At 49.1% G+C, this 19543-nt stretch overlaps 1 protein-coding gene across 1 annotated transcript in view; it reads left to right on the plus strand.

Annotated features, from left to right (window-relative positions):
* The window catches only part of FANCM (FA complementation group M), a 337857-nt gene that overhangs the window by 153991 nt on the left and 164323 nt on the right, over positions 1-19543 (plus strand). Inside the window, exon 7 of the mRNA XM_063947525.1 lies at positions 2616-2705. Within this exon, the coding sequence (XP_063803595.1) occupies positions 2616-2705 (90 nt within the window). The remainder of the gene's footprint in view (positions 1-2615; positions 2706-19543) is intronic.

Raw genomic sequence — 19543 nt, forward strand, 5'->3', positions numbered from 1 at the left:
GGCACTCCTACTTTTAGTGGTGTGCTCATCATAACTACAGTCCTAAAGTTTTGAGGTTCCCTCGGCTGTTAGCCTTCTAACAGGTGGGACTAACTATGTGTCTTCGCCGGGATTCTCTGAAGGTCCAAGTCTCGACCTTGTCTGTTTGGTTCAAGCAGAGACTGGCTCTCTTACCAGATGTGCGTACCTTCCTCCAGACGGTACTCCGGATACAGCTTCCATTCATCCCTCCATTTGTTCGTTGGGAGCTTTCCTTTGTTCTTCAAGCCTTACAACGGACTCATTTTGAACCATCGGACACAGTGGACCTCAAGTGGCTCGCCGCTATAGCTTCAGCCTGCTGAGTCTCTGACTTGGTAGCTTTCTTCTATTGCTATTCCTTTTTGATTTTTCACCTGGACTAAACGTGGATACCTACCTAAAGGTAGTGTATAAATCCCATATCAACGAACCCATTGTGATACCGATCTTACAGGAACCTGGTCCTTCACAAGAGGAAGCCTCGTTGGATGTGGTCAGGATCTATGTGGACCGTACTTGTTCCATTAGGAAAATGAACTCCTTATTCATCCTCTTTGGATTCCACAAGAGGGGCTGGCTTGCCAGTAAGCAAACATTGGCACGTTGGCTCTGCATTACCATCTCATAGGCTTACACACAGGCTGATCTTGCTGTCCCAAATACAGTATCTGCTCACTCTACTAGCTCTTTGGGTCCTTCGTGAGCAGCACGTCGTGGAGCATCTGCTGAACAGTTAAGCAAGGCTGCTTCGTGGTCTTCTACCCACACATTTCTTAGGTTCTATGCCTTTGATATGTTTGCCTCTCAGGATGCAACTTTTGTCTGCAATGTCCTCCTTTCCTCTTAGGAGTGTTCCCTCCCTATTACAACTGTTTTGGGACATCCCAAGGTTAAGCCTGTGGAGACCATGGACCCCGAAGAAGAAAACAAAGAGTTATGGTTAAACATACCTTTGTTAACTCTTTTTCTTCTAGGTCCATGGGGTCCACAGTGCGCCCACCCTGACACACCTAGCTTCAATGGGTTGCCTTTACGGTCAGCAGTTCCCTTCTCTTCTCTGAGAGTGTGATTTCTTGTGTGTACCATTCTTCCTTCTTTCCTCTTTCCTGCTCCTGCTTTGGGCTTGTTAACTAAAACTGAAGTGCCTGAGCATGGAGTCTGGGTATGAGGGGAGTGGAGCCCGGTGCATCCTGGGAGGCTCACATGTTTTGCTGTTCAGTGCCAGTCCTGGTCTCCATCAGCCATACCCAAGGTTAACCCTGTGGATGACATGGACCTCAAAGAAAAATAGTTAACATAGGTAAGTTTTACCATAACTCTTTGTTTTGTTTTTTTTGTTTTTTTAAAAAGGTAAGTTTACTTTTTCTGCCCACTTTTTCTACCCAAGCAGATTCTGAAATCTCATACTGCCCTAAGTGGGTAAACTCTGAACAATGCCTGTCAGAGGTTCCCAAACACTGGCACAGTAACGGTCCAGGTTTTAAGGATAACCAAGCTTGGGCACAGGTAGCTTGTGTTGGATATGAAATGCCGGTGGCATTTTGACAGTGAGAATCCCGACATCAGAGGGGGGTAAATACTCTCTCCTCGGGCCCTAAACCTAACTTCCACTCCGATAACTTTGGGCTCTTGGTGTCCCGGTGCCAGTTTCCTGAGGGGTCTCAAAGTTTTCAGCATCGGTCAAACGACCGCTGGCATCCTGACCGCCAGGATGCCAAACGCATCCCAGTGTCTTAATTAGTACTTCAATCAATTTGATTTAGCCATTTGTGCTCAGCCACGCATATCCTTAAAACCTGAACTATTATGGTGGCTTGAGGATCGCGTTTGGAAACCTGTGGCCTAAGTAGAGTCCAGCCAGCTGACCAAACCCAGTTGCTGTGTCACCAGATCTGTGGCTCATTTGGACATGTGTGGATGACAATGTAAAGCTACAGATGCGTCCTTGGTCATCCATCCTGTGAACTGGTTGCACATGCGACTGTTGCAACTAGCTACGCCTGCGTGCAACCCGTTCACGGGTGTGCATACACCCTTGCAGTCCTAAGGACTGCAGATACTTACGCTAATGGTCATTGGAAAGATGAGCCAGGACTCGTCTGTATCTACTTCTGGTTGGCCAGCGTCTTTGCTTTGTCCGATCTTATCCATTTGGATTGGTTTGTCTATTGATGGTTTAGCATGACTGACTGTGTGGTCACACATGGTATAGTCTTCAAAATATTTGGTTTAAACTTACCATGTTTGGATACCAAATTTGTAGATTTGTGGCCAGCATTGGAAGTGTGTTGAATTCATGCAATGGACAAAAAAAGATAAAAATTAACCAGCGACATCACTGTCAATGCATTCCACTCGATTTGGTTTAATTCCAGGTGAAATTCATTGATAGGTGGGATTGTTTAATGCATTATGGCACCAAAAGGAAATGTTCAAAATTCCAGTTCCAAACGCATGGTACAGTTCTGCAAATTCTGCTCCTTTATATTAGTTGAAACATTCATTTTACAACTCTCTAATCCTGCTTTATTCTTTTCTCTAAAACTCAGCTTTAAAAGTAGTAGTTGATCTCTCCCTTCATCTTTATATCTCAGGGATGACTCGCGCAAGAAATGAGCTTAGCCGAAATGCCGACTTCATGAATCTATATCAGCAACTGGAATCCATGTTTTCTGCTTCTGACGGTACATGATAAATCTGCAGTCTTCTGTTCTTTCAGCTCTCAACGGTTTATCTGTCCCCAAATGTATTAATTAGCACTTTCCAGCTTCTCGTAAAATGCTGCTACCTTCTATACAGATCGAACTGTTGATTGATCTCTTATTTTGTCAACCTTTATGGCCTTTAATGATAAAGGGGGGAGGAGGACTTCACTGCACGGGATCCGGTCTGAAGATCGACAGTGTCTAGGTCGACAATGTTTAGGTCGACAGTCACTAGGTCGACACGGATGGAAGGTCGACAGGGTTTCTAGGTCGACATGTGCTAGGTCGACAGGTCTAAAGGTCGACATGAGTTTCACATTTTTTTTTTCATACTTAACGATCCACGTGGAATACGATTGGAACGGTAAAGTGTGCCGAGCGAAGCGGTAGCGGAGCGAAGGCACCATGCCCGAAGCATGGCCAGCGAAGCGAGCCATGCGAGGGGACGCGGTGCACTAATTTGGGATCCCGGTCACTCTACGAAGAAAACGACACACACAAAAAAAAAAATTCCTCATGTCGACCTTTAGACCTGTCGACCTAGAAACCCTGTCGACCTTCTATCCATGTCGACCTAGTGACTGTCGACCTATAGTGGTCGACCTAAACATTGTCGACCTAGATACTGTCGATAAAACGAACCACACCCCACTGCACACCCTATTTCCAAACATATTAAGAGGTTCTACCATGCTAAAGCTTCTAGTACACACAATTAAAATGGACTATAAACTAAGTTCTTAGCACACATTTGCACAAATATGTGAGCCCATCCACCGCTACCAGATGACTTCATTAGATATCTCCCTAACATCTCTAATACTATCACATTATATACATTTATCCAGATCTTACCTTAAAATAGAGCCCTTATTAATGTGTGGTCCGCAATGTAGGAACCTGTGCTAATTAAAACACCTGTGGCTTTAATGACTCTATTAAAATTACTCACATAAGTAGCCTTTGTTGGGTTAGTTGTGCTAACCATATTGTATATTTCCAGGTGACAAAGGGTGTCATTGTCTAAGCCATTAAGGGGGTTATTCAGTGTTAGCAAGCCAAAAAAGTTAGCAACTGGGCAAAACCATGTTGCACTGCAGGTGGGGCAGATGTAACATGTGCAGAGAGAGTCAGATTTGGGTGAGGTGTGTTCAAACTGAAAATGAAAAAGTATAAAATAAAGTAGCCAGTATTTACCCTGCACAGAAACAATATAACCCACCCAAATCTAATCTGTCTGCACGTTACATCTTCCCCACGTGCAGTAGGGTGCATCAAACGCCCCATGAATTTTTAAAAGTAAGAAAAATGATTTGTCCCCATGCTACATTTTTTAGAATTGTTAAGGATATATTGCATACAAATTTTGAAGAATCTGAGATGATATTTATGTGGCCCACCATGCCCCTGAAGATTAAAGATTTCTATTTATTTCTGTTTTTATTTTTTTATTATTTTATTTCTATTTATGTCTATAAATTTCTATTTATTTTATCTGAAAAAGAAATAATGATTTGATTAATGATTTGTGATTTGGATGGGAACAGCAACGATAGGCCCATGAGGCTTCATGCTGTTCCCTTTCTTTGTTATGACAATTTTTGGGTGTGGAGGTGGACCACCTAAGTCAAATCGTGCATCAAAAAAAATTTTCACAGTTGTTTCTATGCTAAAAAGGTACATTTTAAGAATAGGGACAGCAAGCATTCCGAATGTCGGGGCGTTTGATGCACCCTAACGTGCAGTACAACATGGTTTTGCCCAGTTGCTAACACTTTGGGTTCGCTAACAACTCTGAATAACCCCCTAAGTACATTAAGGGTTTTCGCAAGTTTCAGGGATGGGGTATTTTGTAGAAAATGTTAAACTCTAGGTGCTGTTCATGAATCGTTCAGCTGATGTAGTTGTAAAAACTACAGTAAAACAGTTTAACCACTCTGGGAGATCTGTTTTCCTAGCTGAAATAACTGGTTTGTCCTGATAGGATGATTAAGACACCTGTCCAGTGTGAAAGAGTTACTAGTCTACTCCTTTTCCACCAAAATCCCGGCTCTGTTCCAGGATTTTTTACCTGTCATTTTCCCGGTTTAGACCCCATTTCCACTGCACCCTCGACCAAGTTTTCCTGGGTCACCTCCATTTCCACTGAACCCATGTAAGCCCAGCAAAACCTGTGGTTGTCATTTAAATTGACCTTTATTCAGGCTCATAAAGATGAGGTCACAGAAAGGGTACGAAAGGGAGGGGTAGGGACCAAAGCAGAACAAGTGTAAACAAAGATATAAAATGAAAATATGTTATTAGAATGAAAATAAGTACAAAACGTGCATAAATACCACCATTTTAATGTTCCTTTTAACAAATATTACCACTTGTAAATTGCCAGGTGAAGTAAACTTTTACACTGCCTCGTTTCCATTGATCTGAAGTTATTTTGGATATATAATTTCTCTGACGTCCTAAGTGGATGCTGGGACTCCGTAAGGACCATGGGGAATAGCGGCTCCGCAGGAGACTGGGCACAACTAAAGAAAGCTTTAGGACTACCTGGTGTGCACTGGCTCCTCCCTCTATGACCCTCCTCCAGACCTCAGTTAGAATCTTGTGCCCGGCTGAGCTGGATGCACACTTGGGGCTCTTCTGAGCTCCTAGAAAAGAAAGTATATTTTAGGTTTTTTATTTTCAGTGAGATCTGCTGGCAACAGACTCACTGCTACGAGGGACTAAGGGGAGAAGAAGCGAACCTACCTGCTTGCAGCTAGCTTGGGCTTCTTAGGCTACTGGACACCATTAGCTCCAGAGGGATCGAACACAGGACCCGACCTCGATCGTCCGGTCCCGGAGCCGCGCCGCCGTCCCCCTTGCAGAGCCAGAAGCAAGAAGATGGTCCTGAAAATCGGCGGCAGAAGACTTTGGTCTTCAACAAGGTAGCGCACAGCACTGCAGCTGTGCGCCATTGCTCCTCATGCACACCTCACACTCCGGTCACTGATGGGTGCAGGGCGCTGGGGGGGGGGGCCTGAGCAGCAATATTAACACCTTGGCTGGCAAAAAAAAATCACAATATATAGTCCTAGAGGCTATATATGTGAAAAATACCCCTGCCAGAGATCCATAAAAAAGCGGGAGAAAGTCAGCAGAAAAAGGGGCGGGGCTATCGCCCTCAGCACACTGGCGCCATTTTCTCTTCACAGTGCAGCTGGAAGACAGCTCCCCAGGCTCTCCCCTGTAGTTTTCAGGCTCAAAGGGTTCAAAAGAGAGGGGGGGCACTAAATTTAGGCGCAAAAATTGTGTATTATAGCAGCTATAAGGGAAAAATCACTGTGGGTAGTGTGAATCCCTGTATTATATAGCGCTTTGGTGTGTGCTGGCATACTCTCTCTCTGTCTCCCCAAAGGACTTTGTGGGGTCCTGTCCTCAGTCAGAGCATTCCCTGTGTGTGTGCGGTGTGTCGGTACGGCTGTGTCGACATGTTTGATGAGGAAGGTTACGTGGAAGGCGGAGCAGATGCCGATAAATGTGATGTCGCCCCCTGTGGGGCCGACACCAGAGTGGATGGATAGGTGGAAGGTATTAACCGACAGTGTCAACTCCTTATATAAAAGGCTGGATGACGTAACAGCTGTGGGACAGCCGGCTTCTCAGCCCGCGCCTGCCCAGGCGTCTCAAAGGCCATCATGGGCTCAAAAAAACGCCCGCTACCTCAGATGGCAGACACAGATGTCGACACGGAGTCTGACTCCAGTGTCGACGAGGTTGAGACATATACACAATCCACTAGGAACATCCGTTGCATGATCTCGGCACTGAAAAATGTGTTACACATTTCTGACATTAACCCAAGTACCACAAAAAAGGGGTTTTATGTTTGGGGAGAAAAAGCAGCCAGTGTTTTGTTCCCCCATCAGATGAGTGAATGAAGTGTGTGAAGAAGCGTGGGTTCCCCCGATAAGAAACTGGTAATTTCTAAAAAGTTACTGATGGCGTACCCTTTCCCGCCAGAGGATAGGTCACGCTGGGAGATATCCCCTAGGGTGGATAAGGCGCTCACACGTTTGTCAAAAAAGGTGGCACTGCCGTCTTAGGATACGGCCACTTTGAAGGAGCCTGCTGATAAAAAGCAGGAGGCTATCCTGAAGTCTGTAGATACACACTCAGGTACTATACTGAGACCTGCAATTGCCTCAGCATGGATAGTGCTGCTGCAGCGTGGTCTGTTACCCTGTCAGGACAGGGATACTATTTTGCTAACCATAGAGCATATTAAAGACGTCGTCTTATATATGAGGGATGCACAGAGGGATATTTGCCGGCTGGCATCCAGAATTAATGCAATGTCCATTCTGCCAGGAGGGTATTAGGGACCCGGCAGTGGACAGGTGATGCTGACTTTAAAAGGCACATCTGCCTTATAAGGGTGAGGAATTGTTGGGGATGGTCTCTGGGACCTCGTATCCACAGCGACAGCTGGGAAGAACATTTTTTACCTCAGGTTTCTTCACAGCCTAAGAAAGCACTGTATTATCAGGTACAGTCCTTTCGGCTTCAGAAAAGCAAGCGGGTCAAAGGCGCTTCCTTTCTTCACAGAGACAAGGGAAGAGGGAAAAAGCTGCTCCAGACAGCCAGTTCCCAGGATCAAAAATCTTCCCCCGCTTCCTCTGAGTCCACCGCATGACGCTGGGGCTCCACAGGTGGAGCCAGGTGCGGTGGGGGCGCGTCTCGCGAACTTCAGCGACCAGTGGGCTTGCTCACAGGTGGATCCCTGGGTTCTGCAAGTAGTATCACAGGGATACAAGCTGGAGTTCGAGGCGACTCCCCCTCGCCGTTACCTCAAATAAGCCTTGCCTGCTGCCCTCGGAGAAAGGGGAGGTAGTACTGGCGGCAATTCACAAGCTGTACTTCCAGCAGGTGATAATCAAGGTACCCCTCCTTCAACAAGGCCGGGGTTACTATTCCACAATGTTTGTGGTACCGAAACCAGACGGTTCGGTGAGACCCATTCTAAAATTGAAATCCTTGAACACTTATATACGAAGGTTCAAGTTAAAAATGGAATCGCTCAGGGCGGTTATTGCAAGCCTGGACGAAGGGGATTACATGGTATCACTGGACATCAGGGATGCTTACCTGCATGTCCCCATTTACCCTCCTCACCAGGAGTACCTCAAAATTGTGGTACAGGACTGTCATTACCAATTCCAGACGTTGCCGTTGGTCTGTCCCCGGCACCGAGGGTATTTACCAAGGTAATGGCCGAAATGATGATACTCCTTCAAAAAAAAAAAGGGAGTTATAATTTTCCCTACTTGGACGATCTCCTTATAAAGGCGAGGTCCAGGGAGCAGTTGTTGGTCGGAGTAGCACTATCTCGGGAAGTGCTACAACAGCACGGCTGGATTCTGAATATTCCAAAGTCGCAGCTGGTTCCTACGACGCGTCTACTGTTCCTGGGTATGGTTCTGGACACAGAACAGGAAAAAGTGTTTCTCCAGGAGGAGAAGGCCAAGGAGTTGTCATCTCTAGTCAGAGACCTCCTGAAACAAATACAGGTGTCGGTGCATCAGTGCACGCGAGTCCTGGGACAGATGGTAGCTTCTTACGAAGAAATTCCATTCGGCAGGTTCCATGCAAGGATCTTCCAGTGGGATCTGTTGGACAAGTGGTCCGGGTCGCATCTTCAGATGCATCGGCTGATAACCCTGTCTCCAAGGGCCAGGGTGTCGCTGTTGTGGTGGCTGCAGAGTGCTCATCTTCTAGAGGGCCGCAGTTTCGGCATACAGGACTGGGTCCTGGTGACCATGGATGCCAGCCTTCGAGGCTGGGGGGCAGTCACACAGGGAAGAAACTTCCAAGGACTATGGTCGAGTCAGGAGACTTCCCTACACATAAATATTGTGGAACTAAGGGCCATCTACAATGCCCTAAGTTAGGCTAGACCCCTGCTTCAACACCAGCCGGTGCTGATCCAGTCAGACAACATCACGGCGGTCGCCCATGTATACCAACAGGGCGGCACAAGAAGCAGGATGGCGATGGCAGAAGCCACAAGGATTTTCCGATGGGCGGAAAATCATGTGTTAGCACTGTCAGCAGTGTTCATTTCTGGAGTGGACAACTGGGAAGCAGACTTTCTCAGCTGGCACGACTTCCACCCGGGAGAGTGAGGATTTCATCCAGAAGTCTTCCAAATGATTGTACACCATTGGGAAAGGCCACAGGTGGACATGATGGCGTCCCGCCTCAACAAAAAGCTAAAAAGATATTGCGCCAGGTCAAGGGACCCTCAGGCGATAGCTGTGGACGCTCTGGTGACACCGTGGTTGTACCAGTCGGTTTATGTGTTCCCTCCTCTTCCTCTCATACCCAAGGTACTGAGGATAATAAGAAAAAGAGGAGTAAGAACTATACTCATTGTTCCGGATTGGCCAAGAAGAGCTTGGTACCCGGAACTTCAAGAAATGATCTCAGAGGACCCATTGCCTCTGCCGCTCAGACAGGACCTGCTGCAGCAGGGGCCCTGTCTGTTCCAAGACTTACCGCAGCTGCGTTGACGGTATGGCAGTTGAACACCGGATCCCGAAGGAAAAGGGCATTCCGGAGGAAGTCATTCCTACGCTGATTAAATCTAGGAAAGAAGTGACCGCAAACCATTATCACCGCATTTGGCGAAAATATGTTGCGTGGTGTGAGGCCAGGAAGGACCCAACGGAGGAATTTCAGCTGGGCCGTTTTCTGCGCTTCCTACAGTTAGGGGTGACTATGGGCCTAAAATTGGGTTCCATTAAGGTCCAGATTTCGGCTCTATCGATTTTCTTCCAGAGAGAACTGGCTTCACTACCTGAAGGTCAGACTTTTGTTAAGGTAGTGCTGCATATTCAGCCCCCCTTTTGTGCCTCCAGTGGCACCTTGGGATCTCAACGTGGTGTTGGATTTCCTAAAGTCACATTGGTTTGAGCCACTTAAAACCGTTGAATTAAAATATCTCACGTGGAAAGTGGTCATGCTGTTGGCCTTGGCTTCGGCCAGGCGTGTGTCAGAATTGGCGGCTTTGTCATGTAAAAGCCCTTATCTGATTTTCCATATGGATAGGGCAGGATTGAGGACTCGTCCCCAGTTTCTCCCTAAGGTGGTATCAGCTTTTCATTTGAACCAACCTATCGTGGTGCCTGCAGCTACTAAAGACTTGGAGGCTTTCAAGTTGTTGGACGTAGTCAGGGCCCTGAGAATTTATGTTTCCAGGACAGCTAGTGTCAGGAAAACTGACTCGTTGTTTATCCTGTATGCACCCAACAAGCTCGGTGCTCCTGCTTCAAAGCAGACTATTGCTCGCTGGATCTGTAGTACGATTCAGCTTGCACATTCTGCGGCTGGACTGTCGCATCCTAAATCAGTGAAAGCCCATTCCACGAGGAAGGTGGGCTCTTCTTGGGCGGCTGCCCGAGGGGTCTCGGCTCTACAACTTTGCCGAGCAGCTACTTGGTCGGGGTCAAACACATTTGCTAAATTCTACAAGTTTGACACCCTGGCTGAGGAGGACCTAGAGTTTGCCCATTCGGTGCTGCAGAGTCATCCGCACTCTCCCGCCCGTTTGGGAGCTTTGGTATAATCCCCATGGTCCTTACGGAGTCCCAGCATCCACTTAGGACGTCAGAGAAAATAAGATTTTACTCACCGGTAAATCTATTTCTCGTAGTCCGTAGTGGATGCTGGGCGCCCATCCCAAGTGCGGATTGTCTGCAGTACTTGTATATAGTTATTGTTTAACTAAAGGGTTATTGTTGAGCCATCTGTTGAGAGGCTCAGTTATATTTCATACTGTTAACTGAGTATAGTATCACGTGTTATACGGTGTGATTGGTGTGGCTGGTATGAGTCTTACCCAGGATTCAAAATCCTTCCTTATTGTGTCAGCTCTTCCGGGCACAGTATCCTAACTGAGGTCTGGAGGAGGGTCATAGAGGGAGGAGCCAGTGCACACCAGGTAGTCCTAAAGCTTTCTTTAGTTGTGCCCAGTCTCCTGCGGAGCCGCTATTCCCCATGGTCCTTACGGAGTCCCAGCATCCACTACGGACTACGAGAAATAGATTTACCGGTGAGTAAAATCTTATTTTTCTCTAACATCCTAGAGGATGCTGGGACTCCGTAAGGACCATGGGGATAGACGGGCTCCGCAGGAGACATGGGCACTTTAAGAAAGACTTTAGGCTCTGGGTGTGCACTGGCTCCTCCCTCTATGCCCCTCCTCCAGACCTCAGTTTGATACTGTGCCCAGAGGAGATGGGTGCACTGCAGGGAGCTCTCCTGAGTTTCCTGTAAGAAAGTATTTTGGTTAGGTTTTTTATTTTCAGGGAGCCTGCTGGCAACAGACTCCCTGTGTCACGCACCTCGGGCAGCGGCGACCGCGCTTGTCCCTGCGGGTGGCCTGGTCTGCCCGGCGCCTCTCTTCTCCTGGCGGTCTCCGGCTTCGGCGGCGGGTCGGCGCGTCCCTCCGGCGGCTTCCCGGAAGCAAGGACGCCGCCATCATAAGCGAGGGCAAGGAGGCGGAGCAGGTCTGACGTCACCTGCCTGCTCCGCCAATCAGGCTAGGGCGGGGGATTTAAAACCAGACACCAGGCAGAGATCCGGTGCCTGAGTATCTTCGTTTCTCCTGCGGAAGCTGTGATTCCAGAGCTCCCTCGTCCCTGTGATCTCCTGTGCCTACAAGCATCCTGTGCCTCCAAGCATCCTGTGCCTCCAAGCATCCTGTGCCTCCAAGCACCCCGTGCCTCCAAGCACCTCCTTGCCTCCAAGCACCTCCTTGCCTCCAAGCACCTCCTTGCCTCCAAGCACCTCGTGCCTCCAAGCACCTCGTGCCTCCAAGCACCTCCGTGCCTCCAAGTACCTCCGTGCCTCCAAGCACCTCGTGCCTCCAAACACCTTGGTGTCTCCAAATACCTCTGTGCCTCCAAGCACCTCGTGCCTCCAAACACCTTGGTGCCTCCAAACACCTCTGTGCCTCCAAGCACCTCCGTGCCTCCAATTACCTCGTGCCTCCAAGCATCTCCGTGCCTCCAAGCACCTCGTGCCTCCAAACACCTTGGTGCCTCCAAACACCTTGGTGCCTCCAAACACCTCTGTGCCTCCAAGCACCTCTGTGCCTCCAAGCACCTCTGTGCCTCCAAGCACCTCTGTGCCTCCAAGCACCTCTGTGCCTCCAAGCACCTCCGTGCCTCCAAGCACCTCCGTGCCTCCAAGCACCTCCGTGCCTCCAATTACCTCGTGCCTCCAAGCACCTCCGTGCCTCCAAGCACCTCCCTGCCTCCAAGCACCTCGTGCCTCCAAGCACCTCGTGCCTCCAAACACATCTGTGCCTCCAAGCACCTCGTGCCTCCAAGCACCTCCGTGCCTCCAATTACCTCGTGCCTCCAAGCACCTCTGTGCCTCCAAGCACCCTCGTGCCTCCGAGTGCCTCCCAGCACTCCCAGCACCTCAGTGCCTCCAACACCACAGTGTCTCCAACACCACAGTGCCTTCAATATCTCAGTACCTCAGCCTTCAGTATTTCTACAAGTCTTGTCTTTCAGGAGACCTTCAAGAATTCCTCTGTGCTTCCTGCCTGCCGTCTTAATCCTGCATGAGGAAGACCTACATCCGGCCATCTCTACTGCGACCCAGTAGCGGTTCCTCTTCCCGGTCATCGGAAGAAGCCCCGAGTCCACAACACTCCCAAACCAGGTCAGTGATACCCTGCATCGAGGGACTGAGGAGAGAAAAACAGCCCTACTTCTCTGAGTTTCAAGGTCCTGTTTCTTAGGCTACTGGACACCATTAGCTCCAGAGGGATTGGTACGCAGGTTTCATCCTTGCCGTCCGTCCCAGAGCCGCGCTGCCGTCGTCCTCGCAGAGCCAGAAGATAGAAGCCGGGGGAGTATGAGAAGAAAGAAGACTTCAGAGGCGGCAGAAGACGTCTGATCTTCATTGGGGTAACGCACAGCGGTGAAGCTGTGCGCCATTGCTCCCGTTCACCTCACACACTCCGGTCACTGTAAGAGTGCAGGGCGCAGGGGGGGCGCCCTGGGCAGCAGTATAAACCTCTCCTATGGCAAAAGCATATATATACATGTACAGCTGGGCACTGTACATGTATATAAAGAGCCCCCGCCATGTTTTGATAGATTTTGAGCGGGACAGAAGCCCGCCGCCGAGGGGGCGGGGCTTCTTCCTCAGCACTCACCAGCGCCATTTTCTCCACAGCACAGCGCTGAGAGGAAGCTCCCCGGACTCTCCCCTGCTTACTGACGGTGACAGTGGGTTTTTCAAGAGGGGGGCACATAATTGGCATGTATAAAGTTATAACAGCGCTACTGGGTAAAACATTCTGTGTTTTCTCTAACGTCCTAGTGGATGCTGGGGACTCCGTAAGGACCATGGGGAATAGACGGGCTCCGCAGGAGACATGGGCACTTTAAGAAAGAATTTAGATTCTGGTGTGCTCTGGCTCCTCCCTCTATGCCCCTCCTCCAGACCTCAGTTTGAATCTGTGCCCGGACGAGCTGGGTGCTGTTCAGTGAGCTCTCCTGAGCTTGCTGTAAGAAAGTATTTTGTTAGGTTTTTTTATTTTCAGGGAGCTCTGCTGGCAACAGACTCCCTGCATCGTGGGACTGAGGGGAGAGAAGCAGCCCTACTCTCTGCAGATAGGTCCTGCTTCTTAGGCTACTGGACACCATTAGCTCCAGAGGGATCGTACACAGGATCTCACCCTCGTCGTCCGATCCCAGAGCCGCGCCGCCGTCCCCCTCGCAGAGCCGGAAGACAGAAGCCGGGTGAAAGAAGCAAGAAGACTTCGAAATCGGCGGCAGAAGACTCCAGTCTTCACTGAGGTAGCGCACAGCACTGCAGCTGTGCGCCATTGCTCCCACACACACCCACATACTCCGGTCACTGTAAGCGTGCAGGGCGCAGGGGGGGGGGCGCCCTGGGCAGCAATTTAGGACCTCTTTGGCAAAAGTTTGCATATATACAGTTGGGCACTGTATATATGTGTGAGCCCCCGCCAAAAATTGTATATTAAAGCGGGACAGAAGCCCGCCGCTGAGGGGGTGGGGCTTCTTCCTCAGCACTCACCAGTGCCATTTTTTCTCCACAGCTCCGCTGAGAGGAAGCTCCCCAGGCTCTCCCCTGCAGATACACGGTAGAAGAGGGTAAAAACAGAGGGGGGGGGCACATAATTTGGCGCAAAAAGCAATATAACAGCGGCTACTGGGTTAACATTAAGTTACTGTGTTATTCCTGGGTTATAGCGCTGGGGTGTGTGCTGGCATACTCTCTCTCTGTCTCTCCAAAGGGCCTTGTGGGGGAACGGTCTTCAAAAAGAGCATTCCCTGTGTGTGTGGTGTGTCGGTACGCTTGTGTCGACATGTTTGACGAGGAAGACTATGTGGAAACAGAGCGGGAGCAAATGAATGTGGTGTCTCCGCCGACGGCGCCGACACCTGATTGGATGGATATGTGGAAGGTTTTAAATGATAATGTTAATTCCTTGCATAAAAGGTTGGATAAAGCTGAAACCTTAGGACAGTCAGGGTCTCAGCCCGTGCCTGATCCCATGTCGCAGAGGCCGTCAGGGTCTCAGAAGCGCCCACTATCCCAAATTGTTGACACAGATACCGACATGGATTCTGACTCCAGTGTCGATTACGATGATGCAAAATCCATTGGCTAAATCCATCCGTTATATGATTATAGCAATTAAGGATGTGTTGCACATCACAGAGGAAACCCCAGTCCCTGACAAGAGGGTTCATATGTATGGGGAAAAAAGGCAGGTGGTGACCTTCCCCCCCTTCACACGAGCTAAATGAGTTATGTGAAAAGGCTTGGGAATCTCCAGATAAAAAACTGCAGATTTCCAAACGGATGCTTATGGCGTATCCTTTCTCTCCAACGGACAGGTTACGCTGGGAATCCTCCCGTAGGGTGGACAAAGCTTTAACACGCTTATCCAAGAGGGTAGCCCTGCCGTCACAGGATACGGCCACCCTAAAAGATGCTGCGGATAGAAAGCAAGAGGGTACCCTGAAGTCCATTTATACACATTCAGGTACCTTACTAAGGCCGGCAATTGCGTCGGCCTGGGTGTGTAGTGCTGTAGCAGCATGGACGGATACCTTATCTGAGGAACTTGACACCTTAGACAAGGATACTATATTAATGACCCTGGGGCATATAAAAGACTCTGTCCTATATATGAGAGATGCTCAAAGAGACATTAGCCTACTGGGCTCTAGAATAAATGCAATGTCGATTTCTGCCAGAAGGGTCCTGTGGGCTCGGCAATGGACAGGTGATGCCGACTCAAAAAGGCACATGGAGGTTTTACCATACAAGGGTGAGGAATTGTTTGGGGAGGGTCTCTCGGACCTGGTCTCTACAGCTACTGCTGGAAAGTCAAATTTTTTGCCATATGTTTCCTCACAACCTAAGAAAGCACCGTATTACCAAATGCAGTCCTTTCGATCACAAAAAGGCAAGAAAGTCCGAGGTGCGTCCTTTCTTGCCAGAGGCAGGGGCAGAGGAAGGAAGCTGCACAACGCAGCTAGTTCCCAGGAACAGAAGTCCTCCCCGGCTTCCACTAAATCCGCCGCATGACGCTGGGGCTCCAGCTAGGCCCGGTGGGGGCGCGTCTCCGAAATTTCAGCCACAAGTGGGTTCACTCCCAGGTGGATCCCTGGGCAATAGATATTGTGTCTCAGGGATACAAGCTGGAATTCGAAGAGATGCCCCCTCACCGATACCTCAAATCGGCCCTGCCAGCTTCCCCCTTAGAGTGGGAAATAGTGTTAGCTGCAATTCACAAATTGTATCTTCAACAGGTGGTGCTCAAGGTTCCCCTCCTTCAACAAGGAGGGGGTTATTATTCGACCATGTTTGTGGTACCGAAACTGGACGATTCGGTCAGACCCATATTGAATTTAAAATCCCTGAACATATACCTGAAAAGGTTCAAGTTCAAGATGGAATCGCTCAGAGCGGTCATCGCAAGCCTGGAAGGGGGGGATTTTATGGTGTCTCTGGACATAAAGGATGCATACCTTCATGTCCCCATTTATCCACCTCATCAGGCGTACCTCAGATTTGTGGTACAGGATTGTCATTACCAATTTCAGACGTTGCCGTTTGGTCTCTCCACGGCACCGAGAATATTTACCAAGGTAATGGCGGAAATGATGGTACTCCTGCGAAAGCAAGGGCTCACAATTATCCCATACTTGGACGATGATCTCATAAAGGCGAGGTCCAGAGAGCAGTTGCTGATCAGCGTAGCACGCTCTCTGGAAGTGTTACGACAACACGGCTGGATTCTAAATATTCCAAAGTCGCAGTTGATTCCTACGACTCGTCTGCCCTTCCTGGGCATGATTCTGGACACAGACCAGAAGAGAGTTTATCTCCCGATGGAGAAGGCTCAAAAGCTCATGACACTGGTCAGAAACCTATTGAAACCAAAACAGGTGTCGGTGCACTCGAGTCCTGGGAAAGATGGTGGCATCATACGAGGCCATTCCCTTCGGCAGGTTCCATGCGAGGACCTTTCAATGGGATCTACTGGACAAATGGTCCGGATCACATCTTCAGATGCATCGGTTAATCACCCTAGCCCCCAGGGCCAGGGTGTCTCTCCTGTGGTGGCTGCAGAGTGCTCACCTCCTCAAGGGCCGCAGATTCGGCATTCAGGACTGGGTCCTGGTGACCACGGATGCAAGCCTCCGAGGGTGGGGGGCAGTCACACAGGGAAGAAATTTCCAAGGTCTTTGGTCAAGTCAGGAGACTTGCCTCCACATCAACATCCTGGAACTAAGGGCCATATACAACACCCTACGCCAAGCGGAGTCCCTACTTCGCGACCACCCGGTTCTGATTCAGTCAGACAACATCACCGCAGTGGCTCATGTAAACCGCCAAGGCGGCACAAGGAGCAGGGTGGCGATGGTAGAAGCCACCAGAATTCTTCGCTGGGCGGAGAATCACGTAAGCGCACTGTCAGCAGTTTTCATTCCGGGAGTGGACAACTGGGAAGCAGACTTCCTCAGCAGGCACGACCTCCACCCGCGAGAATGGGGACTTCATCAAGAAGTCTTCGCGCAGGTTGCAAGTCGGTGGGAACTGCCACAGGTGGTCATGATGGCATCCCGCCTCAACAAAAAGCTACCGAAGTATTGCGCCAGGTCAAGAGACCCTCAGGCGATAGCTGTGGACGCACTGGTGACGCCGTGGGTGTTCCAGTCGGTCTATGTATTTCCTCCTCTTCCTCTCATACCCAAGGTGCTGAGAATTCATAAGAAAAAGAGGAGTGATATCAATACTCATTGTTCCGGATTGGCCAAGAAGGACTTGGTACTCAGATCTGCAAGAAATGCTCACAGAGGACCCGTGGCCTCTGCCTCTAAGACAGTACTTGTTGCAACAGGGGCCCTGTCTGTTCCAAGACTTACCGCGGCTGCGTTTGACGGCATGGCAGTTGAACGCCGGATCCTAGCAGAAAAAGGCATTCCGGATGAGGTCATTCCTACGCTGATAAAGGCTAGGAAGGACGTGACGGCTCAACATTATCACCGTATATGGCGAAAATATGTTGCTTGGTGTGAGGCCAGGAATGCCCCTACGGAGTAATTCCAGCTGGGTAGTTTCCTTCACTTCCTACAGTCGGGAGTGACTTTGGGCCTAAAATTGGGTTCCATTAAGGTCCAGATTTCGGCCCTATCCATTTTCTTTCAAAAAGAACTGGCTTCTCTGCCTGAAGTTCAGACGTTTGTAAAGGGAGTGCTGCATATTCAGCCCCCTTTTGTGCCTCCAGTGGCACCTTGGGATCTTAACGTGGTGTTGAGTTTCCTGAAATCACACTGGTTTGAACCACTCAAGACGGTGGAATTGAAATATCTCACGTGGAAGGTGGTCATGCTACTAGCCTTGGCTTCGGCTAGGCGTGTGTCAGAATTGGCGGCTTTGTCACATCAAAGCCCTTATCTGGTTTTCCATGCGGATAGAGCAGAATTACAGACCCACCCACAATTTCTGCCAAAAATGGTTTCATCTTTTCATATAAACCAACCTATTGTGGTGCCTGTGGCTACTACTGACTTGGAGGATTCCGAGTTACTGGATGTGGTCAGGGCTTTGAAGGTTTATGTAGCCAGAAAGGCTAGGGTCAGGAAAACAGAATCTTTGTTTATCCTGTATGCTTCCAACAAGCTTGGGGCGCCTGCTTCAAAGCAGACTATTGCTATAAGTTTGATACCCTGGCTGAGGAGGACCTTGTGTTTGCTCATTCGGTGCTGCAGAGTCATCCGCACTCTCCCGCCCGTTTGGGAGCTTTGGTATAATCCCCATGGTCCTTACGAAGTCCCCAGCATCCACTAGGACGTTAGAGAAAATAAGATTTTACTTACCGGTAAATCTATTTCTCGTAGTCCGTAGTGGATGCTGGGCGCCCGTCCAAAGTGCGGACTTCTTCTGCAATGCTTGTATATAGTTATTGCTTAAATAAGGGTTATGTTATAGTTGCATCAGGGTTGATCTGATGTTCTGTTGTTGTTCATACTGTTAACTGGGTAAGGTTATCACAAATTATACGGTGTGATTGGTGTGGCTGGTATGTATCTTGCCCTGGATTACCAAAATCCTTTCCTTGTACTGTCAGCTCTTCCGGGCACAGTTTCTCTAACTGAGGTCTGGAGGAGGGTCATAGAGGGAGGAGCCAGAGCACACAAGAATCTAAAGTCTTTCTTAAAGTGCCCATGTCTCCTGCGGAGCCCGTCTATTCCCCATGGTCCTTACGGAGTCCCCAGCATCCACTACGGACTACGAGAAATAGATTTACCGGTAAGTAAAATCTTATTTTTTCCTTGGTCATATAGCGCTGGGGTGTGTGCTGCATACTCTATCTCTGTCTCTCCAAAGGGCCTGGTGGGGAACCTGTCTTCAGAAAAGAGCTTCCCTGTGTGTGTGGGGTGTGTCGGTACGCGTGTGTCGACATGTATGAGGTTGAAGGCTCACCTAAGGAGTGTATGAATGCAAGGTCTCCGTCGGCAGCGCCGACACCTGACTGGATGGATATGTGGAATGTCTTAAGTGCTAAGGTGAATTTATTGCACAAAAGATTAGACAAAGCTGAGGCTAGGGAACAGTCAGGAAGTCAAACCATGCCTGTCCCAATGTCGCCGAGTCCTTCGGGGTCTCAGAAGCGCACACTATCCCAAATTGTTGACACAGATACCGACACGGATTCAGACTCCAGTGTCGACTACGATGATGCAAAATTACAGCCAAAAGTGGCTAAGGGTATTCGATATATGATTATTGCAATAAAAGAGTTTTTGCATATCACAGAGGAACCCCCTGTCCCTGACACGAGGGTACACATGTATAAAGAGAAAAAGCCTGAGGTCACCTTTTCACCCTCGTATGAGCTGAACGAATTATGCGAAAAGGCTTGGGAAACCCCAGACAAGAGACTGCAGGTTTCCAAAAGGATTCTTATGGCGTATCCTTTCCCGCAAAAGGATAGGATACGATGGGAATCCTCTCCTAAGGTGGACAAGGCATTGACACGCTTATCAAAAAAGATAGCGCTGCCATCCCAAGATACGGCTACCCTCAAGGATGCTGCTGATCGCAAGCAGGAGGTTACCATGAAGTACATTTACACACATTCTGGTACAATACTTAGACCGGCAATGGCGTCGGCCTGGGTTTGTAGTGCTGTGGCTGCATGGACTGATTCCTTATCAGCGGAGATTGAGACCCTAGATAAGGATACCATTTTAATGACACTAGGGCAT

The sequence above is a fragment of the Pseudophryne corroboree genome, chromosome 12 (genome assembly GCF_028390025.1).
Source record: "Pseudophryne corroboree isolate aPseCor3 chromosome 12, aPseCor3.hap2, whole genome shotgun sequence".
NCBI classification, from domain to species: Eukaryota; Metazoa; Chordata; class Amphibia; order Anura; family Myobatrachidae; genus Pseudophryne; species Pseudophryne corroboree.